The 21659-nt window shown below is 31.3% G+C and overlaps 1 protein-coding gene across 2 annotated transcripts in view; it reads left to right on the forward strand.

The window, feature by feature from the left end:
• Positions 1 to 2710: 2710 nt before the first annotated feature.
• Positions 2711 to 21659, forward strand: part of LOC148282571 (uncharacterized) — a 270146-nt gene continuing 251197 nt past the window's right edge. The window contains exon 1 of one of the 2 annotated variants that reach the window (XM_088224873.1): positions 2711 to 3147. In XM_088224873.1, the coding sequence (XP_088080999.1) occupies positions 3124 to 3147 (24 nt within the window). In that variant the 5' untranslated portion in view covers positions 2711 to 3123. The remainder of the gene's footprint in view (positions 3148 to 21659) is intronic. The other variant, XM_088224875.1, reaches the window with a different exon arrangement.

The following is a 21659-nucleotide window of genomic DNA, read 5'->3' on the forward strand; positions in this document are numbered from 1 at the left end:
TCTCCAATTTTTGGTAGCATTTGCATGATTTTTGAATGCAGCTCTGGTATAAAAAAACATTCATAGTAACTATGAGCTATGAGTACGCTTTCTTGTTACTATTTTACACTATATGGGCTCAAGCATGTGGCTCGACTGTGGAATCATCTCCCATCCACCATCAAAGATGTTACCACAGTTTATTTTTAAAGAAGAAACATTTCATTTCCCTGCCTTAATCTCTCCTCCTTTCCTCTTTCCTCATTTTTCCATTGTAATGTGGTAATGGTATTGTTTTATTTATTTATTTACTATGGAAATCATACAGTATTTTTAACAAAATCAAGGGACAAGAAAACAATTTATGAAAATAAGACCAATCACAGATTTCATTAGATACAGGTAGTAGATAAATGTAAAGGTAAAATATAAAAGTTAATAGTTAAGCAGGAGATAAATTTAAAATGTCTCTAACAGATCTGATAAAACTAAAGTATTTACAGTGTAATATGTCGATGTCACTAAAACTGTCATTAAAGGCAGTCTGTATTCTTCAAAGAGTGCTATTCTTCGTATAATTAGTCTGTGAGCTCGGAATTGCAATTGCAGAATATTTGTATTCGTTATATCTTTAATCTTCGCAAATTTGACCACATAACCGAGAATCGCACGCAACTACACTGGCTCAGTATCAGGCATAGAAGAAACATTCACATTCTATCACTTCTTCACAATATTTTAAATAATCCCACTTCGCCTGTTTATCTGAGAGAACTCATCCAACCTCTTTCACAACACGGTCTATCTCTTCGTTCTAGTAACGAGAGAACCCTTTTAATACCCTGTCATCGCTCTAATTTTTTTACCTCCTCTTTCACAGTAGTAGCCGCTCGATTGTGGAATAATCTACCCACTAATGTAAGAGACGCCCCTTCTTTATTTACATTTAAGTCAAGATTGAAATGTCACAATCTAAATATTTAAATTGTTCCTTTATCCTTCTTCTTTCCTTCCCATCCCCTCTCCTCTCTTCATAGTGTAGTGTTATTTTTTTTAATTTATATTTATTTTTGTTAATCTTTGCTTTTAATTTTTGTATAAAATTGTAAGATTCAATATGTCCATGTATTTATAATTTTCTCAAACTGAACGGTTTGGGTAGGTAGGAAGAAATTGCCTTAAGGCAATATGCCCGCCCTTATATGTATATTTATTGTATATGTATATAAAGTGTCAAATAAATAAATAAATGCCGAAAAGTATAGAATGACGAGTTTTACTGACAAGGACGCAATACGAAATGCTTCTACCAACTTCTGGGCTATCGATTATTGATTTAAGGTAATTTATATGGAAAAACAGTTATTTATATTTTTATATATTTCAAGCTTTTTAATTATTTTCCGTTGAATGTGTTTGTCACTTGAATTAAAAAAAATGTTTTTTTTTATTTTATTGGTTGGTTGGAAAAAATTGCCATTTGGTGATAAGCCCGCTTATTAACAATTAACATTATGTACAAAAAGTTACATAAATCAAAAAATAATAAATACAGGGCGCGTCTATGTTTTAATATATTAATGACTTTAGTACTATTATGTTAATGCAAACGAGTGGAGGCATATAAAAAATATTTTTTTAAAAACATTGCAAATTATCAAAAATTTATAACACCTCCTTGCATGTTCTTGGCAATAACTATTCCGACATTGCGGATTTTTTTAACATTAAGTATAGTTTATATAAATCAACTCTATTTAATCATTTCAAAGATAGTGAACGACAATTTACATTTTTTTTATTATAGTGTTTTATGTGTTTACTTTTGTAAGGGTACTGTTGTATTTACGTGTATACTTATTTTTTAATTACTTTAATTGTTATTATCAATACTATTTTATTTTTTTGAGACAAAAGAATTTTATTGTATTTAATGTATTCATATTTTTTACCTCTTGAAGAAAGAAGTATAAAATATTTCCCTTTTAAAATTTTATCCGCACACATTGCTTAATTTTTTTACATCTAAATATGTTCTTTATGCGAAATTTTTGTGTCATTTATGTAACATAATACTTTTTAATTTGATTTTGATGTTTTTCACATTATATTGAAGTGTTTATATTATTTTTAATACGTATATTTGTAGTTTAAAGGCACTGCGTGCCGTGTAAATTAATAAATAAATAAAACAAAACATTAATTTTAAATACAGCATTTAACATCAAACGCTTAAATCATTATTGAAACATTCGCTTATAATTTGTATAAGACGTGAATTATATGCTAATTCCGATAATGATACGCCCACATAACAAGACAATCGACTTAATTCTATATTTCAGGTTTTCCGTGTGGCGACATAACCTCAAAACTATCGCGAATGCCGGCAACAAAAATAATAACATTATAATATGTGTGTGCGTATTGTGTATGCATCGGTGTCCGCTCTATCTTATATACCTGTCACACTTCAGCGTAGAGCCTTGTCTCACTCCCACGCACCGATTTCAGCGAATCAGCATCATGTTTGATCGGTATGGAACAACATTCAAAAGCATGACACATTTTACCGATTACTGCAATCTACACGCGTAGAAAAAACCAAGGCAAGCTTAACAAATTAAAATAAAACCAGGACGAGTATACGACTTTTGTACAAAGTTGTTGTATTTTAGCTGTCGTATTTGTTGGGTGAAGATTGCTCACAGCGCGGCAAACGAAAAGCAATGAGTCAGTTTAAGTCGCCGATCAGATGGTTGCGTACAGTTCATTTAACATTTTATTGTGGAATTAAATACTTTTGTTGTATTTTTTAATTTTTCGAAAGTGAACAGCCTTATAATATTGTGTTCGTAAAACATTCGTATTTCAACCGGTGCCTATTTTAACAGATACGTAAGTGAAAATTCAAATTCGACCAAACTGACGTTAGCAATATTTTTAACAGAGCAGTTGGATAGTTTGTGATATTTGAAATACCATAAATAACCTCAAAATTAATAAAGACAGACAGATACAGTATGATAAAATGTTGAATTTCTTTTAAAAATCAGTGATATAATTGTATTTATTTTTTATTCGTGTTTGTTATTGTTGTGTGGTGATTTTGTTTGTTTTAAATTGTGTTGTCACCTCGTTATAATGAGCAGATTGAACCAAATGCAGGTAAGTTGATTTTTTATTTTATTTAATGTTTTAATCTTTTTGTAATATTTTTTTTGTTTGCAAAAAATATGTTATAAAAAACTCAGTAGCAGACTTAATTTTTGATCGTTTATTTATAAATGCCATTAGAAATTATTTACATTTGAAGGGTACAGGATATAAGGTTGAAGGCCAAAAATGTCTTTTTTTTAAATCAAAAACTAAAATATGTTATACGCAACTACTATGGGGAGCAGGATATCAAAATGACATAAACAGACTACAAAGACAACAAAATAAAATATTAAAGTTAGTATGTGACCTTCTTTATCTAACTGCAACTAGAGAACTTTTTAAACAAACTAAGCAATTAAATATAACTGAACTCTTTCAACTAGAATCATTAAAATTTATCCACAAACTTGCCACTAATTTAATTGTAGACGAAGAACTAAAACTTGTAAAAAATTGTAGTCAACATGGACATAATACGAGAATATCAGAAAAATATCAAATACAACTTTCTAAAATAAGACAAGGACAATCGAGACTAATAAACCAGGGACTGAAATTATAAAATAAACTACCAGACAACGCTAAACAAAAGACTCAGACAAACTTTTCAAAATATGTAAAAAATATTATTTTGAAAATAGTATGAATAAAAAATGTTTATATTATTTTTGTAAAATTAATGTAATAATCCGTAAGGGTTCATAAATAAATTGTCAAATAAAATAATAACAAAAAAAAAAGTTTTGAGATATCGTCGGAGATACTGGAATACCGCGTAACCAGTTTTTTTTAAAGAAAATTCGTTATTTAGTAAGTTTTAAAATATTGTTATTTTTACTCCAAATAGTGATAGCTTATTTATTACACCGGTATGATGCAAATGTTGATGAATGCAGAAAACGAGGAAGATCGAGAAAGACATGGCACGATCAAGTCCATCAAATACTTGAAGATGGACATGTCAAAAGTAGGAATAATCGGCGTGCGTGCATGAGAAGATGTATGAATGTAGAGGAAGCGAGGTCTGTATGCCAAGATAGAGTGTTATGGCGTTCTATCCTCTCTGCCTACCCCTACGGGGAAACGATGTGATGGTTTGTTGTTGTTGTTGTTGTTGTTGTTATTGTTGTTGTTAGGGTATTTTTGATTGATTAAAATCGTAATTAATAATATATTAACATAACGCTTTTTCCGACCCCCTGCCAAAAAATGTATTAATAGTTCTGCGATATTGCAATATCACTGAAAATATAACAATTTTTAAGTTTTTAAACCTCTTATTTAAAAAAAAAAAAACTAATATAAAAAGGATCTGCCTTGTATAAATAGCTATCACTGTTTTGTATCATCTTAAATGGTTTTTATGCATATTAAATTTCATTTATTTTATTGCATGCATTTATTTTCACAAATATACATATTACAAACAAACAAACCATCATGCCGTTTCCCCGTACGGGTAGGCAGAGAGGATAGACCGCCACATCACTTTATCTTTGCATACAGATCTCGCTTCCTCTACATTCATACATCTTCTCATGCACGCGCGCCAATTATTCCAATTTTTAACATGTTCATCTTCAAGTATTTGTTGGATTTGGTCATGCCATGTCTTTCTGGGTCTTCGTCTATTTCTGCATCCATCAACATTTGCAATCGTAAATATTTTTAGCCGTTCTTTCGCTTTCCATTTGCTCTACATGTCCAAACCAACGCAGACCACCTTTCTTGATTTTGTCGATGATGCTTATCTCAGCCTTGCATAATGTGCGGATCTCAACATTTGTGCATCTATCGTACATTATTTTACCACACGTTTGCCTGAGAAATCGCTTTTTGACAGCATTCAGCCTACTTTCATCCCTTTTCTAAGTCCATACTTCGCTCCTATACATCAGGGTTGGGACCAGGACTCCATTGTGAACTGATAATTTTGCCTCTTGCGACAAAAATTTATTTGCTTTAGGTTGATTTAAATGCACCGTTCACCCTGTTCCCAGCACTCACCCTCCTTTCTCAGTCATTCCATCCCTAGTAAACACACTTCCCAAATACACAAACCCTCTACTTGTTTTTAGTATAACTCCATTCACAGTGATTTCACATTTAGTTATACTTTCATTTCTTTCAAAAACCATCACATTCGATTTATCGACATTCATCAGCAAATCGCTTCTTTTGCATACATCGTAGACCTTTGTTCCCAAGAATTGCAGTTCCTCTTTATTGTTATCAAGAAGCGCGGCATCATCAGGATACAAAAGATAATTGACAGTTAAATCACCCATTTTTGATCCCATTCTTAAGCCTTTCAGTTCTTTCATGCAGTTATCGATATACACGTTAAACAGCCATGGTGACATCACACAACTCCGTTTGACTCCTTTATGAATGTCAAACCACGATGTGTATGATCCATTTACCTTAACACATGCTGTGCTGTCTTTATACAGAGAAGCAATAGTCCGTGTCAGGTTTCCGCTGACTCCATACTCCGATAAAACCTTCCATATTTTTTATCTGTCAACTCTATCAAACGCGTTTTGCAGATCGACAAATGCGCAGAAAAATATTTGGTTTTCAGCAAGATTTTTCTTTGTCATGTTTTGTACAAAAAATATTAATATTTGTATCCATAAATCCTTTTTCATTTATATATGCATATTACAAAAAAATTATAACTAATAATATGAAACCAATAGCCCTGTGTTGAGTTGGGATACAGCATAGTAGAAAATAGAAACATGTTTATTATTATAGAATACTAAAAATAAAAATTACTACATGTTATTCATTCCTGAGATGTACAAAATTGAAATATACGCCAAATTGTACTTAAAATAAAATGAAAACCCTAACAATATCAATGATTATCTAAAAACATACAAACTGTGCAGGATGTAGGAATATTGGCATGGATTTGCGAAGAAACTAACACAAAATATCATAATATTACTTTTCATGCCAGGAAATTATTATTGACCTTTCCCTCATCTTATTTGGTGGAATGTGGTTTTAGTGCCATAAGCGATTTACTCATTAAAAAACTAAATCGATTGGATATAACTAAAAGAGGTATAGAGGGGACCTAAGACTGAAATTAACTAAGTTGGATCCGTACATCAAATTTATTTGTAGCAAACGTAAATTAATTTAATTATGAATTAGGCGTCAAGATATGTGTGTATTTGGGCTCAATTTCAACTGTCACTCGTCTTTTTTTATTTTATTCTACTTAATTACATTCGCAATTTGTGTTTTGTAATTGTTTTAGTTATAATATATGTATTAGAATAGGTTTGATTTAATTTCATTAGGGGTTTATATGTTTATAAACATATTTCAATATGATTTGAAAATTTACCTGCTGTTTACTTTAAAAAGATGCCGGTGGGGCATCTGACTTTTGAAAAGACTACGGTGGGGCATGGCATAAAGAAGGCTGGGAAACACTGATGTAATGTCTTGCAGCAGTCTCCTACAATCCAAACTTATACATTTCTCCTCAAAATTTTTTTCGGACATTGAATACTCTTGGTGCCACAGAAGATAAATTTCTCTAAGCAAAAATTGTGCAATTATATCGTCTACTTTTAAATTTTTGATTTAAAAAGTTCCAATCACTGCTAAGGATAAATGAGTTAATGGCAGGAAAATCTGCTTTAAAAAAATTTAATCTAACATCAGAGGTTTTGTACTTTGCTGAAATAAGGGTTCCAAAATTAATGCATAAAGGCGGATGGTATCTATCAATTGGTAAAATATTTTCATTTGCAAGTTGCACTGAAATGTTATCTGAATTAGAAAAAACAAGATCCAAGAGATGAGTAAGACAATTATAAACATAATTTGCTTGACGGAGATTTAAAAACATTGAATTAAAGAAATAAATCAAAATTTTAGATACATGATCTTAATTTTGACACAAAATGTATTTTTAAATAACTTATCTGTTCTTTATTTCTTGACATAGAAAGATAATGCCGAATATGCGAAAAATATTTTTTCTGAAAATAAATCGATAAGGTCAATAATCCCATAACTATCGGCATTTTTAAATGCTGCATTCGTGGTATAAAACTGGAGCAAATATAATGTACACATTATGGATTATCGACATTGCGTGTGCATGAATTGCCGAGCGATTTTAGTCCTTAGATAATTCACTATCAAGCACATGGACTCAATTGATAATACTTAGTTAAATTCTAATTATCCTAATTAATGGTCATTTTTTTGGTTGCATTACAAAAGCATATAATTTGATACTTGGGCTAGTTATGTGTATATTTTATTGTTTTAAACCTGGAAATAAAATCTTTTATACGTGTATAACTTTTAATAGATCAAATACAAAAGAAAGTCAATGTACCATTTTTCACATATCTGTCGTTGTTCTACGATCCCGACAAGCTGTTTTGTAAGCGTTATGTAGACGGGATTTGGTTTCCAATGAGCTGGGCCATTCAGGGCCTTACATAATTGTTTTTATAGAAAAAGAAATATTTGCGTTCTTATGATTTACCGAAATATTTCGTTTTTAGGGCCATATTCAAAGAGTTGTAAATAACTCACTATTAGAAAATGGAAATAAAGTTGGAGTAGAGTGGGATTCGAACCACGGATCATTGGTCCGTAAGTCCGAGATACTAGCCACAGGACCACAACCCGATTTTGGCCATTGGCGTGCCTGCTTTTCATACAGAAAACTTAATTTTACTTTGTTGATTAAATTAAAAATAAAGGTCAACATTCCATTGTAACCGGAAACCAAATACAATTACTTATAGTGGTGGAATAAGAATGGTATTTCCATACGTATTTTACAACTTTGCCTAGGCGTAACTTTAAACCAGGTTTATGTAAAGCCGTCAATCTACAAGTATCTTTCGTTTAGTAGCTTGCCCACCGCAAACCGCATCTGAGAACTGAAGCCTCTTTGCGATGCCAAATACAAGGAAAAATTGCTCGTTGCCGAACGAGAAAAGCTGCCTGAAGCAGCTCTCTGTAATCTAGTAGCCTTGGCATCATATATGCTAAAGAGGATATGTGGTGACAGGGAATTTTAATGAATATTTTTAATTGAACATTGTTTTTCTGTCACTCTCTCGCGGGTGCATCTCCAATACTGTGTGAAAAAGACAACCGCACCTAGGACTAATAGAGAAAATAAAAAACAGATTTTTTTGATTTTTTTAGAAAATGTTTCAGAATAAAATTGTCTGATTCAGTATTTATTTACTTAATATTTATTTATTTTACAGAAACAAACAGATAATAACATTAAAAAGATACGGTTTAAAGACAGACCAGCAAAATTTCTAAATAAAAATCATACATATTAAATTGTGGTACAGCAAAAGAGTGTGTTTATGTGTATTTGTATGAGAGTAAGTAGAGAAGTGTATTTGTGTGGGATTAAGTGTTCAGGTGTGTGTAAGTGTGAGCATCATCAAATAGCAAGTGGGATCGTATCGCAGCCAAATCGCAGTCTTAATCTTTTTTAACAAATTAAGGGGCGTGTTAAATATCCTTTGCGTTTCTCAAAAATTGTTATTGTATTTGTTTACCGTACATCCGAAGACAGCAGATAAAACTGGGCGCTTTTAAGGTTTTTTTCATGGTTCTAGTTCCTATAATAAACAAATTTTCATAAAAAAACAAAGCGATAAAGGCACGCTAATGGTCTATATCTATGGTGTGTAAAAAAATCATTTTTCAAGTCAATTTGAAAGCTGCCAATTTCATCATTTATCGCTTTTCATTTGTACGATGTCATTGTGTTACCTTTAAGTTATGTAAAACAACTGTCTTTATTATTTTATTTTATTTTTATTTTTATTTTATTGATATAAACGGCAAATCTGCCTTTTACAAACATTTATAAAACTAACATATTTGGCTTAATATATATATATATTTTTTTAAAAAAACAAATTTCCTTATACCCAAGATTTATTTAAAAAAATTAAACCTAAAAGTTATAGAAGAGTTATATTTAAAAAAATAACCTAAAAATTATACAGCATATTCAGTAGAAAGTTTAAATAATAAAACATTCTACAGTAATACAACAAGAAAATCATGAGTACTGTTTCATACAGCTGGGCAAAGTATACAAAAAACTGTACACATTATGAAATGCATGAATAAATAAATATAATTACCATTCACCATCTTTGAAAAAGTTCAAAAAGTTTAGTCTATAGGAATAATACCCTTTACTTAATACATTAGATACGTGGGAATAACTATTGCCGAGTTCATGAAGTCTATTTAATACGGCATTACAAGTATACACTGTCCGTGAATTGTTGCTACAAAACGGTGGCACCGGTCTAGTCATTCTTCCAGGCACCCTGAAGTTGATGAGAGATAATAGTTCAGGGCAATCCCATATTATATGGGGGCCACATGAACTGAAGTACTCTCTTATGATAGAGAAAATCCAAAAGAAGTTTCTGAGATATCTCTACATGAGAGAGTGCGGGTATTATCCTTGGCTCTACCCGACCGAGTTTCTCCAGGGTATGCTTGGCTACAACAGTTTAGAGACTAGAAGGAATGTGTATTTGACCACACATTTTTATCGATTGTTGCGCGGTATGATCGATAATTCTGAAATTATGATGAGCATTGGTTTGTATGTTCCTGATAATTACCTAAGACAGCGTCAGCATAGATTGTTTCATATTCCGATATTCAGGACCAACCTGCCTATGGTTATGCCTGTTAGAAGGGCTACCGCTACATCGCTCTGGATATTGATCTGTTCCATGTATCCGAAGGGGTTTTCCGGAGCAGGATTCTTCGGCTACTTTGACATAAGTCTCTTTCGTGTATTTTTTTTTCTTTTTGTAATATGTACGTATTGAATATTATATTTAAAATAAATAAATTGAATTGAATTGAATTGAATTGAATTTACAATTTTGAATACATTTTAAAAGTTATAATTTTTCTTCTATCGTTAAGTTTTAACACATTTAATGTTTTTAGCAAAAAATCGTAATTTAAAAATTCATGACTGATTCTGAGTTTGAAATTTATATATGGTAAGAATTCTTTTGAACTCTTTCAAGAGAATTTTGGTGACAGTTGTAGTATATTTATCCATTATGAAAGGATAAATATATTTTTTATATTGCATATTATCTTCCTGCTTGATAATCATTCAATAAATAAATAATGTGTAATGTGAGTGTTTGTTGACCTAAAACAATGGTATTAAGACATGCTTCGGTAAGTTAACAGTCATTACCGCCGTCTGCGATTATTTCCTTGCCAGATCTTGTCGTCTTGTCGTCATGTCGTCGCGAGTACTGAGGATGTTGATTGTTACACGCCCCGACGGCTTCGAGTCAAGAGTCCCGAATTTAGTGACATCTTTCTCATTCTGCACATCAAGCGTGACCACAAGACAGGAATCCCATTAAAAATATGCATAGAAACAGTTGTTTGCTGGTCAAATTTATTTTTGAATTTATCGATAAAAATAAACAAAAAAAAATACCAATTATTCAAAATACACATCGGTTTTCTTATTATTTGTGTGGGAATTTTGTTTTTATTTTGTTCTTTAGAATAATAGTCACAGTTTTTTTTGTATAATTTAGAATTTTTTATTTGGTATGATCATTAGAGGCTTGCACGCTTCACCTTAATTTTGAGAATAAATCATAAATATTTCCGTCATTATTCCGACAATATTTTGAGTTTAATATACTGAAAAATATTGAACTTCAAGAGGAAACGCGGTCTGACTTTTATTAATACAAACGTTTACGTTTACGAATAAGTATTATAATTATAAAATCATTGTAATTTTTGACACCTTTGAAGACAAAGCCATTTTGACTATGACTTGTGAGGAATGGTAGGGATTTACATACTATTTTGGTATCGGAGTGACTTATTCATCTCAAATTCTTCTATTTTTTCTTCTTAATAAATTAAAATAATAGAATTTATTTTATAAATCGTGTCTACTGTATGAACTTTAAATAATTTATCTAGAATTTTCGTATTGAATATTGAAGGTTTTTATTAAAACTACTATAATGATTAATATTTGTACTATTTTAAGAGGGTTTAAGATATTGGCATATGCTCCACCCCATCCAACAATACCAGATTGTAACATAGATTATCCAATTGTGTAATAGGCTGTTTTTAAATTATTGATTTTAAAAATATTCTATGATCTAATAAATATGTTTATACATTTTCTAATGAGTTTAACTAATTCCCTTACATGGTCATTCCATTTTAAGTTTTGGTCTTTGTATACACCAACATATTTAATTTTATCTTTTTTATTTTATTGTATCTATTACTGAATATTTTAGATTACAGTTAGTTTTGTTGCAATCGCTTTGGTGAGTAATTCTTTTTATTACTAAATATTCATTTGTTTTGTAATAAAAAATCTGATGATTTTTGTCTTTTCCGTATTTAAAGATTATAAAAAGTATTGAAAAAAGTTGCCGATGCTAAAAACTTTATTCCGATACTCTTTCTCAAAAAAAAAACAACTCTGTTCATTTTTAAGGTGCGAAAAACGGGTCAACGAAACGTCGGTTTTGTCAATTTTAGTCAAGCATAATCATTGTCGGAACGTACAGTTGTATTTTTCGCACAGTATCGGGGGGGTATCTGCCAGAGAGTGACAGAAAAACCATGTTTAAACTCTAATTCGTAGAAATTGTCAAGCACTGCATATCTTATTTATTTGTTTATTTAATTTAATGCTCACAATACACAATTTTGTCATTGTACAATTATATTTTTTTACTTGTTAGAATATTCCTTAAGACTAATAAAAATAGACTTAACAAAGTCGGGACTCTTTTTAATATAAATCAAAACATTTATAAACATATTCAACAACATTCAAAATGATTTACAAAATAATAATTCTAAAAAATAAACATAACAAAAATTTATACATGTCAAGAAATGGAATGTGGAAAAGTTATTTAATAATACATGGCAATATGTAATCAATATTTGATAGTAATTTTATAATTTAATTCGGTTATTAATTGATAGTAAAAATAAATACAAAATAATACAATAAAGTAATAATAGTAACACGTCTACATAGTATAATATGTAATTGAATAATCATAATAATAAATAGTTTTATGCTTCGATTAGAAATAGTTAAAATAAATGTTCACAAATTATTAAGCATATAAGTTCCAAATTTCTAACCCACGTTCAAATTCAAATTACGAGCAACTTCTAACTCTTTTTCATTTTAATTCTCTGATAAAACGCCGCGTTGTTTTCGATATAAAATTTCTGTATAAAATCTTAAACTACAAAGTAGATACTAACCTTCTAAATAAAATACAAATAAATGCGGGATTGAGAACACTCAGACATCGGGAAATATTTAAACTGTCTTTGTTTTCAAATAATGCTACATACCACACACCTATGGCCCGCATGTGTCGGGAATATAATATATACTGCCGAAACAATAAAATTGACATTTTTCATGATACTCTCTCAGCTTTTGCGAATAATCTCTTAGGAATAAATCTTATTCAATAAGTACACACGTACTACTTATTTTTTATAGCATTGTATCCTGTATAAACAAAAATATTAAAAAATTTGTATTACAACTTAACGTATAAATCTATTTTGTGTAATTCTATAATTGAAGATACATATGCATGTTAAATTATTTCGACGAATGCTTTAAATTGTATGTTTTCTAGTATGTATCTTTGTTGAATTACCTAATAAAATAAAATAAAATCACTAATAGTTTATTCAAAGATGATATTACACATATTTTTATTTTTTCTTATTTAAAAAAAACTTGAGTTCTTATTATTTACTCAAATATTTAAATTTTCAGACCATTTCCTAAAAGCTGTAAATAATTTGTGCTGGAAAAATGGAAATCGAGTTGTGGTAAATTGGGATTTGAACCTCGGATCTTTGGCCACAATACTACCTCAATACTATCACGGGACCACAATCGTGGTAAAATGTGAAAAATAATGAAGACAGCATCGATATAATATATTTATTCCCGAAGCAATCTTATACAGTGGTTTCTACCCCTCGATAAAATCCAATTATTTATTTACTTATTTTATTTATTTACATACCTACATAAGTTTACTGTACAATATTTGAGATATAATTATGGATCTTCATCTTAAATAAAGACGTTGTTTTGGAGAACTTAATATGTGCATCCAAGACGTTGAACACTCTTGGAGCTATATATGAAAAGTATCTCCGAGCAAACATCGTACGTGTTCTCGGTATTAAGTAGTTTAAGTTATGCGAAAACCTCGTGCGGACATTCTGTTGGGACCTCCTTCCATAGTCGCCTGACCAGAAATTCGTCAATACTTTCTTGATATAAATTTGTCGGATATCAAGAACCTTCAATAATTGAAATAATGGTTCAGATGGGTAAGTCGGAGGACACCGAAGCATAACTTTAAGAATTAGATTCTGCGTCTTGATTAGGGGTTCATGACAATGAGGAATTCTAGCCCAACCCGGAATTAAATTTTAAAAAATTTTTCGTGTACACGTAAAAATTTAAAATTTTGGGAGTAGGATGAAATATCTCAAAAACCCACGCAAAAATAAATAAAAAATGTTAAAAAAGTATTCATTTTAAAATCGTAAATAATGACGTCACTCCTTATATCTACGTGTAGTATTTCCGGTTTCCGCTTTAAAACCCCCGCACCCTGTAAGGAACGTTTTGACCATAGAAAAAAAAAGTGTAATTTGTGATTGAAAAGTTTTGCCATTTCAACAGCGTTGCCAGATCTACCGATTTTTTGGTAGATCTACATAGAATTGAGCAAATACGATCAACTAAATGAAGTAATCAAAGCAATATTCCATAAATTCTTGTCAGTTTTGTTATTGGCTGGAGAAATACAACTTACCGCGGTCAGTGAAAGTAAGAACGCCAAAAGTGACACACTGATTACAGTCATTTGGCGCGGTATTTGATAAATGTAACATTAAAAAATCATATCTTTGTAAATAACGCACAATATATATTTGCTTAGTTAAATAGTACGCTAATAGAAAAAAAAAGGTAATAGTGGAATTCCTCATTGTCGATATCCTCTTAAACTTATTATTTTAGTATTTTCGACAGTCCGAAATCTATTGGTGACGAGATTTTAGGGTGTCTGACGTTCGTTTTATTGTACGCTGGAAAGGTTTTATTCCCTTTTAAATTTATTAATGAACGTATGATTATATTTTGCCGATAGCACCTTTTAAATCGTTACTCAAGAATATTATATTTCTGCTCCTTCTATTTGATCTATCTATTTGTGACCAGAGACCTATGAATGGTTCTCATTTCTGTGATCTGTGTTCCATGGGACGTGATAAAGAAAGATAATATCTGTATTTAAAGCTGATGTCATCACGATACAAAATATAATGATTATGTTTATTTGATTTATACACATTGTGTTACGTCATATTTGCAAATGTTGTTTATTTGTGAAATTTGCATACTTACACAACATTAAAAATTATATTCGTGCACTTATCGCTTGAGTTTTTGATAAATAATTTACCGTCAATTGAACGTAGTTATGCAGATAGCCCCCAGTCCACAATTTCGGAAAAATTAGATATTGGTGTTATCGGATGCAGTTAAGTCAATTATATCCCACCTTTAGGACAAAGAGTTTTTGAATCGGGTCGTGGTCCCGTGGCTAGTGTCTCAGACTTACGGCTCAAAGGTCCGTGGTTCGAATCCCACTCTACCCTAACTTGATTCCCATTTTCTAATAGTGAGTTATTTAAAAGTCGTTTGAAATGAAATATTTGGGCATATCTTAAAAACGCAAATATTTTTTTTTTTAAAAAACGACTTAATTAAAAAAATCTACTTTTTGGGAAATTGCAAAAGAAGAATGTGAATTGTGACACCTTCGTATTCTTTCGTCAATTGTTTCGTGTTTTTCGAAGTGAGCACCAAATATTGAATTTAAGATTTTACCAAAGGCTTTCAGCTATAAATCTATGTAAAAAAGCGTAAAAAAAATAAATTATTAAAAATTTAAACAAGACATTTACTGATAAGTCATTATAAAATTGAAAAAAAAAACAAGCAAAAGCACTTTGATAAAAAAGATAAGTCCGATCAGGTCACCAAACACATAATTTATTTATTCACATAATGACATAAACGTAAATCAGTTACGAAGATTATCGATAATTTAAATAATAAAATGAAATTATCTTAAAAAAGTCACTAAGATAATCAGTTAGTCGTAACAAAACGATCACAAAGCTAAATTGGTAGTTCTAATTTTTTAAAATAAAGTAAATATGCCATTTGTATCGGAATAAAATGGACTCAACCGGCTTTCGGTCACCATATGTTTGTCTGCGTTGCGTCCTTCACACAGCAATAAAAACACAACACTAATTGCTTCGCTTCCGTATGGACGCTTCCGTACTGACCAATCTAAATTCTAGTAAAATGGAGACCAATGTAACAGTTTTGTCCTATTCCCACCCGAATAAAAAAGATGGATAATGTTCATTGAAGTCATCTTATGATTTAAATTCATTGTAAGCTTTTTTGATTTAAGTCATTTTTGTGCTAAAGGTGAGCAATAAGTTCTGCTAAAAACCAGGCCACTTGCGTACAAAGAACTGAAATAATCATTTGGTTCATTATGTTTAATAAGTCATGTTTCAAAATTATATAATATTAAATTAAATTAAAATTTAATCAAATTATATTTTAGAATATGCATTCGTGATCTGGTATCCCTACTATGTAGGCCGGATACATCATATCGAATCGGTGCAGCATCGTTTGCTAAGAAAAGTAGCATGGATGATTGGGAGACTACTCTTACGGAGAAATGGAGTCAATGTTAAAAATCTCAAGTCTACAAAAACGGTAAATTAACGTTGACTCCATGTTTATGTTTAATTTACTGAATGGTTTAATTGTTGTACCATCGTTACTGAAAAAAGTGGCATTCAATGTTCAAATCCGCATAATAATGTGCTGTTCCTGTTCCTCGATCAACACAGCACAAACTATGGCTTGCATGCAGCAGCAATGTCCCGATTGTGACGTATTGTAAACTCGAGACAGGATCTGGACTTTTTGTTGTAAGTCTTTATAGATTTAAAAAATCACTAAGATTTTCGGATTTTGTCTTGAGGTAGTATTTTTTTTTCTAGCTTTACTTTTATTTAGTTGTATTTTATTTTATTAGTACCTGTATTTATTATAAGTAATTGTATTTACCATCGTTAGAATGGACTGCATAAGTCCGTCAAATAAATCAATAAAAATAAAATGTCTCCCTCGGCACGGAACACCCCAGTGACGGAATTAATTCTTTAAGGTAAAGAAAGTAATACGTGAATTGTAAAAAAAACAAATAAATAAAAAAACACCTGAAAAAAGTGTTGATCACAAAAATGACATTTCTTAATTTGCAGAAAACACCCACAGCACTAGAAAAATAAATGCCAAAAAAAATAAATTAATGGAAGATTAATACCTTCAGAAATCTCGTACTCTTAAATAAATTAAAGTGGATAAATACAATACATTTTAATTTCATGAATTAATTATTTAAATGTACATTGTACATGTTGTATAAACATGTTTTAATAGAGAATGTCACTTCATACATTTAAGGTTTGAATGAGGTATCATTCAATATCAGATTTAGCCGTTTGACCGTTTATGCCAGACTTTAAAAAAATCAATTCCTTTAACACAGATTGAATTACTTTTAAAGTAATTATAACGGATAAATTGAGTGATTTTTCGCAATTATGTACCCAAATATAAAAACATAAGATGAAATGTTCAATACAAAATGACACAATATAGATCGGAGTTTTAATCGGCTGGCTGTTTTCTGCAAAATGCACATCTTAAGTTCTGTGGTCAGCCAGACTTAAAAAATCATTAAAACGGGTAAATACATAAAACAATTATTTCTTGAATTAAAAAAAAATCGAATGCATGAATCATTTATCATTTTTCAAGGTTAAAAACATTTCAACAGTTGTGTAGATTGAATTATTAGTTCTTTCACAAAAGAGCTATTTTTTCAATTTCTATGGCTGGCTGTTTTCTGCATGACTGTGTTAAATTATTATTTGATGCCCACCATTTGGTACACGAGTGCATATTGAGGCTATACCGACAGAATGCATTAAGTCAACAGTCTTTATATATTTAAGAAAATAGTGGCAGAAATAATTCGTTGAAAGAATGAAAAAGTTTTAAATGCGATTATCTCGGAACTTATTTGCAGTAAAGCGTCGATATTATGTTAACTTTCCAAATATTTCTTGTTAACAACGTACTGGTTATCGAGAACAAAATATGGCATATCTAAAATGCAGGAACACACGAGTGTATTACTTTTTCGTGTGGATGAAGAGCTGAATATATAATATAAATATTATAATATTATATATATGTAGGGTCCATAGTCCATAGTCGATGACACACTCGTGTTAAATTAGTTCACCTGAAGTAGACTAATGACCGACGATGCAATGTCATCATTTTCAATCGAATCCTATACATTCGTAAAATACAACTCTGAGTATTTCACATGAAATCGGAGGGGATTGCCCTGCAGTACATTCACATCATCCCTACTATGAAGAAATGAACTACAAAGGAATATGGTATATAAAGAGACCACAGGACGCAGCTAACATCAGTCAGCTCGTTCAGCCTGCCCAACAAAGTCAGTCAGTCAGTCAGTCCGTTAAGTTCACGTCAGACCAGCTCGAAAACATCACACAGTTCCAGCATGTAGTTCGAGTGCAGTTACTACTCAACCCATCATCGACGTAACACTCGTCCGATATAATTGTTTATTTATTCGCCATGTAATAAATAAACATTCAAACATCAACATCGTGTCTTCTCTGTCAATCTCTAACTGGGGTAGGAACTCCAACCAAACACCCAACTACTAAATCCTATATATATTATAATACTTTATATTATCTTATCTTAAATGTTCTTCATCTCTGTAGTAATATGTTAATATAAACAGCTCCCCAGGGAGTTGAATCCAGTCATTGTCTACAAAAATTTGGACAAACTCGAAATATTGTTGATAAATTACCTGGTCCATGAAGAAGTATAGAAATTGAAAAAATAACATTTTCAGGCGTTTCCTAATATGTAGGTGAAATTATTCAATTTGATGAATCTCATCCCCATAAATAAAGGTTTCAGCTCTTTAACTTCACAAACATCAACAGATGAAAGAATTGAAGGAATATAGATATTCAAATATGGGCAGAATGGTGAATGTTACACAGTGTGTAAAGTGGCCACTTAAACCAGCCATTGATGCCTAGACTTTTATATTACCTTATCTTAAATGTTCTTCATCTCTGTTTTCCTGTATTTTTATTGAAGTCGTAACATTTTGTAAAATGTTTAACCACAAAGTTAATGTTTTAAATATTAGTCATAATTATATTTTTTTAATAAAAACCTTTTTAGTATATTTTTAACAGAAATACATTAAAAAATATATTTTTCCGATCTTATGCATATTTAATTAATTATTTTGACTGCGCGATTTTGTGAACTGCGTTTTAAAATGTCTAAATCGTATAATTTCCTAACTTTTTATCTGACTACAGCCTTAACAAGAATAACAATGTTAATTAAAATTCTGATATTGTAATATAATTTTGCGGTTACCTTCAGCTAACCAACTACGATGTTATTTTAGATAATTTCTTATCTCATGTTTACATTGGCAAATTATTGTGTGCGTGTGCACTGAAGTTTGCAATAAAATAACCAGAACGGAATGACAAATACATCATAATCAATATACGGCAAAATAATAAAGTAAAATCTTAGATATATCATTTTTCCTTTTCCGAGCCTAATGATTCGTAAGGTACTGCATTAATACTCGAACCGCAGCGTACTTTGATCTTTTTTGTTACATGAAGGCAAGATGAACAGTCACGCGCTTCACGTGACAGTCCAGGAACGATGAAATATTTATTTTCATTTGTTCTTAAAAGTTCAGTACAAAAAAAGGACTTTAACGGACTCATTGCTAAAATTGTTACTGGAACAAGTGGCATTCAATGTTCCAATCCACCGGTTGCCAAATAATAATTTGCTGTTCCTCCATCAACACAGCACAAACTATGGCTTGCATGCACCAATGTCCCGATTGTGTCGTATTGTAAACTCGAGACAAGATATGGACTTTTTTGGTGTAAGTCTTTATAGTTTTAAAAATTCACTAAGATAGACCAGATCTTGTCTTGAGGTATTAATTTTAATTTTTTTTGTCCTAGCTTTAATTTTATTAAGTTGTATTTTATTTTATTAGTGCCTGTATCTTTTATAAGAAATTGTATTTACCATCGTTAGAATGGACTGCATAAGTCCGTCAAATAAATAAATAAATCGGTATCTTCTAGCCAACCAAAAAACAGACTGGTCAAAAATGTGTACTATTAAACAAAAAAATATACATAAAAAACCCTCTTGATTAACAATGAAAAATAAATGCTCATTTCCATTGAGAGGTTTGAACAAATTGACGTTTTAAAAATACATTATGAAATACATATATAAGGATGAGAAATGTGGAATCAGATAATGAGTACGGAAAAAGAGAGAAAATACAACCAAGGAAAGAAGAGGGATTAAAATGTATAAAAACATTAATATATAGGGAATTCAGGATTCTGAGTATATCAAGCAATGTTATAGGCGTTTCTTGAAGGTAGCTAGAGAAGGTGCATTTTTTATATGAACAGGTAGCTCATTCCAAAGTCTAGCTCCTTGAATGGAAAAGAAATAGCTGAAAAATGATGTGCTATGTCGAGCACGGAATATACGTCTCCTTTATTGCTTTCGTTTGATGAGGTAAAATTCTTCAATAATTACAGTTTGAGTAGGTATGAGTGGTGGCAAAAGTTGGTTTGCAACCAGTAGTCTGTGGGTAAGTCTGCTGCTTTTGGGTGCGCTGCCGGTGACTGGCATTCTGGTGCTCCAGAGAGTAGTAACTAACGTTTCCTATCACTGTCGACATAAAAGGGTTTGAAATGGGTTAAGGATTTATTTATTTATTTTATTTATACTTCATTTTAACGTTGTAGATGATGAGGGGTGGTTTTAGAGCGACAGTGAAAGGGACATTGAAAGTTGTAAATGTAAATATTTGTTTGCGCTTTTCCTTACTGAATTTGGTTAGTAAAGGATGAAATATTTTTTTTAAAATGCTTGCTTGGATGAGTGAATCCGAAGAAAGACATTTAGTCTTTAAAACGGATTCGGGTATGTGGTGGATGCTTTCAATGTGCTATGTCGAGGAATGGAAGGTGTTCTCCCCTGAGAAGAACGAGGCGAAAGACCATGATCAGAAAGGTAAATAAAATTTTCAGCAAAATGCTTTGGAGCGTAAGGGTCATGAAAAATATTTTAGTTCTAGATAATAATATAAATTCTAGTATATAAACACATTTTTAATAAGTATTTCATGTCAACTATATCGGGAATTGAATCCAAAACTTCTAAACCTCGACTCAGACAAATACAGATTTCCTTTTATTGCATTTTTGACTACTATGTCCTGGTGTTACTTTTGCAAATTTTTCAATAATGTATTCTTCTTTATTATTTTAAAACAAATTAGCCTGCAGACTGGCTAGATTTCCTTCCAAGGGAGTTAATTATATTTAAAAATGTTGCGACAGAGAAGAAAAACATTTTTAGAAGAAAATATGGAAGTTTAGGCATTTTCAGGGCTTATGGCCGGTTATTTTTACTCCAGAAAAGTCAACCGATGGTAGAGTTGAGGACACGGGATGTTCAAACATAGGCGGAATGGTGAATGTTACAGTGTGTAAAGTGGCCAATTTAACCAGCCAATGACAGGTTATAAGCCCTGTATAGTATATGCCTAGACTTCCATTTTCCCTTCTCAAAAATGTTTTCCCTCTCTGTTGCAACAAATTTAAATATTCGTGATCCTATTAAGTTTTTAGTATTCCAAAATGTCTTCCGATTATGTAACGCTGGGTAAATACTCCTAAGCTTCACATTCTACCTATTTGATGAAGTGTCACTTCATCAGTTCTCACTGAGATCCGAAATCAATCTAATGGAAATGCGCGCACTGTGATATGAAGTGATACACGGTACACATAGAATAACTGGATGTAGTGAATCGCTTTGGGCTGTTCCACGTTCGCAACAACATAATATCTTCCTTGGGAGGGTATGCGTTGGGAGACCAGTTTGATGAATAAGTATCTGAACATGGTTATTATGTCACGCTCGCAGATGCTTCCCCAATTCTATGCAAAAAAGACAACTGAATCGTCATCATCATTCCATGTTCACTCTTAGTTGGAGCATATAGTATTCACAAAAGCCTTCATGCATCTATATCGGCTGCCAACTCTTAACGTTCTCCCAAGTCAGGTTCTCGCTCCGAAGTTCTGGCTTAAAGTGC

The sequence above is a fragment of the Micrasema longulum genome, unplaced genomic scaffold, assembly GCF_059751315.1.
Source record: "Micrasema longulum isolate JH-2025_06_02 unplaced genomic scaffold, ASM5975131v1 h1tg000313l, whole genome shotgun sequence".
Taxonomy (NCBI): Eukaryota; Metazoa; Arthropoda; class Insecta; order Trichoptera; family Brachycentridae; genus Micrasema; species Micrasema longulum.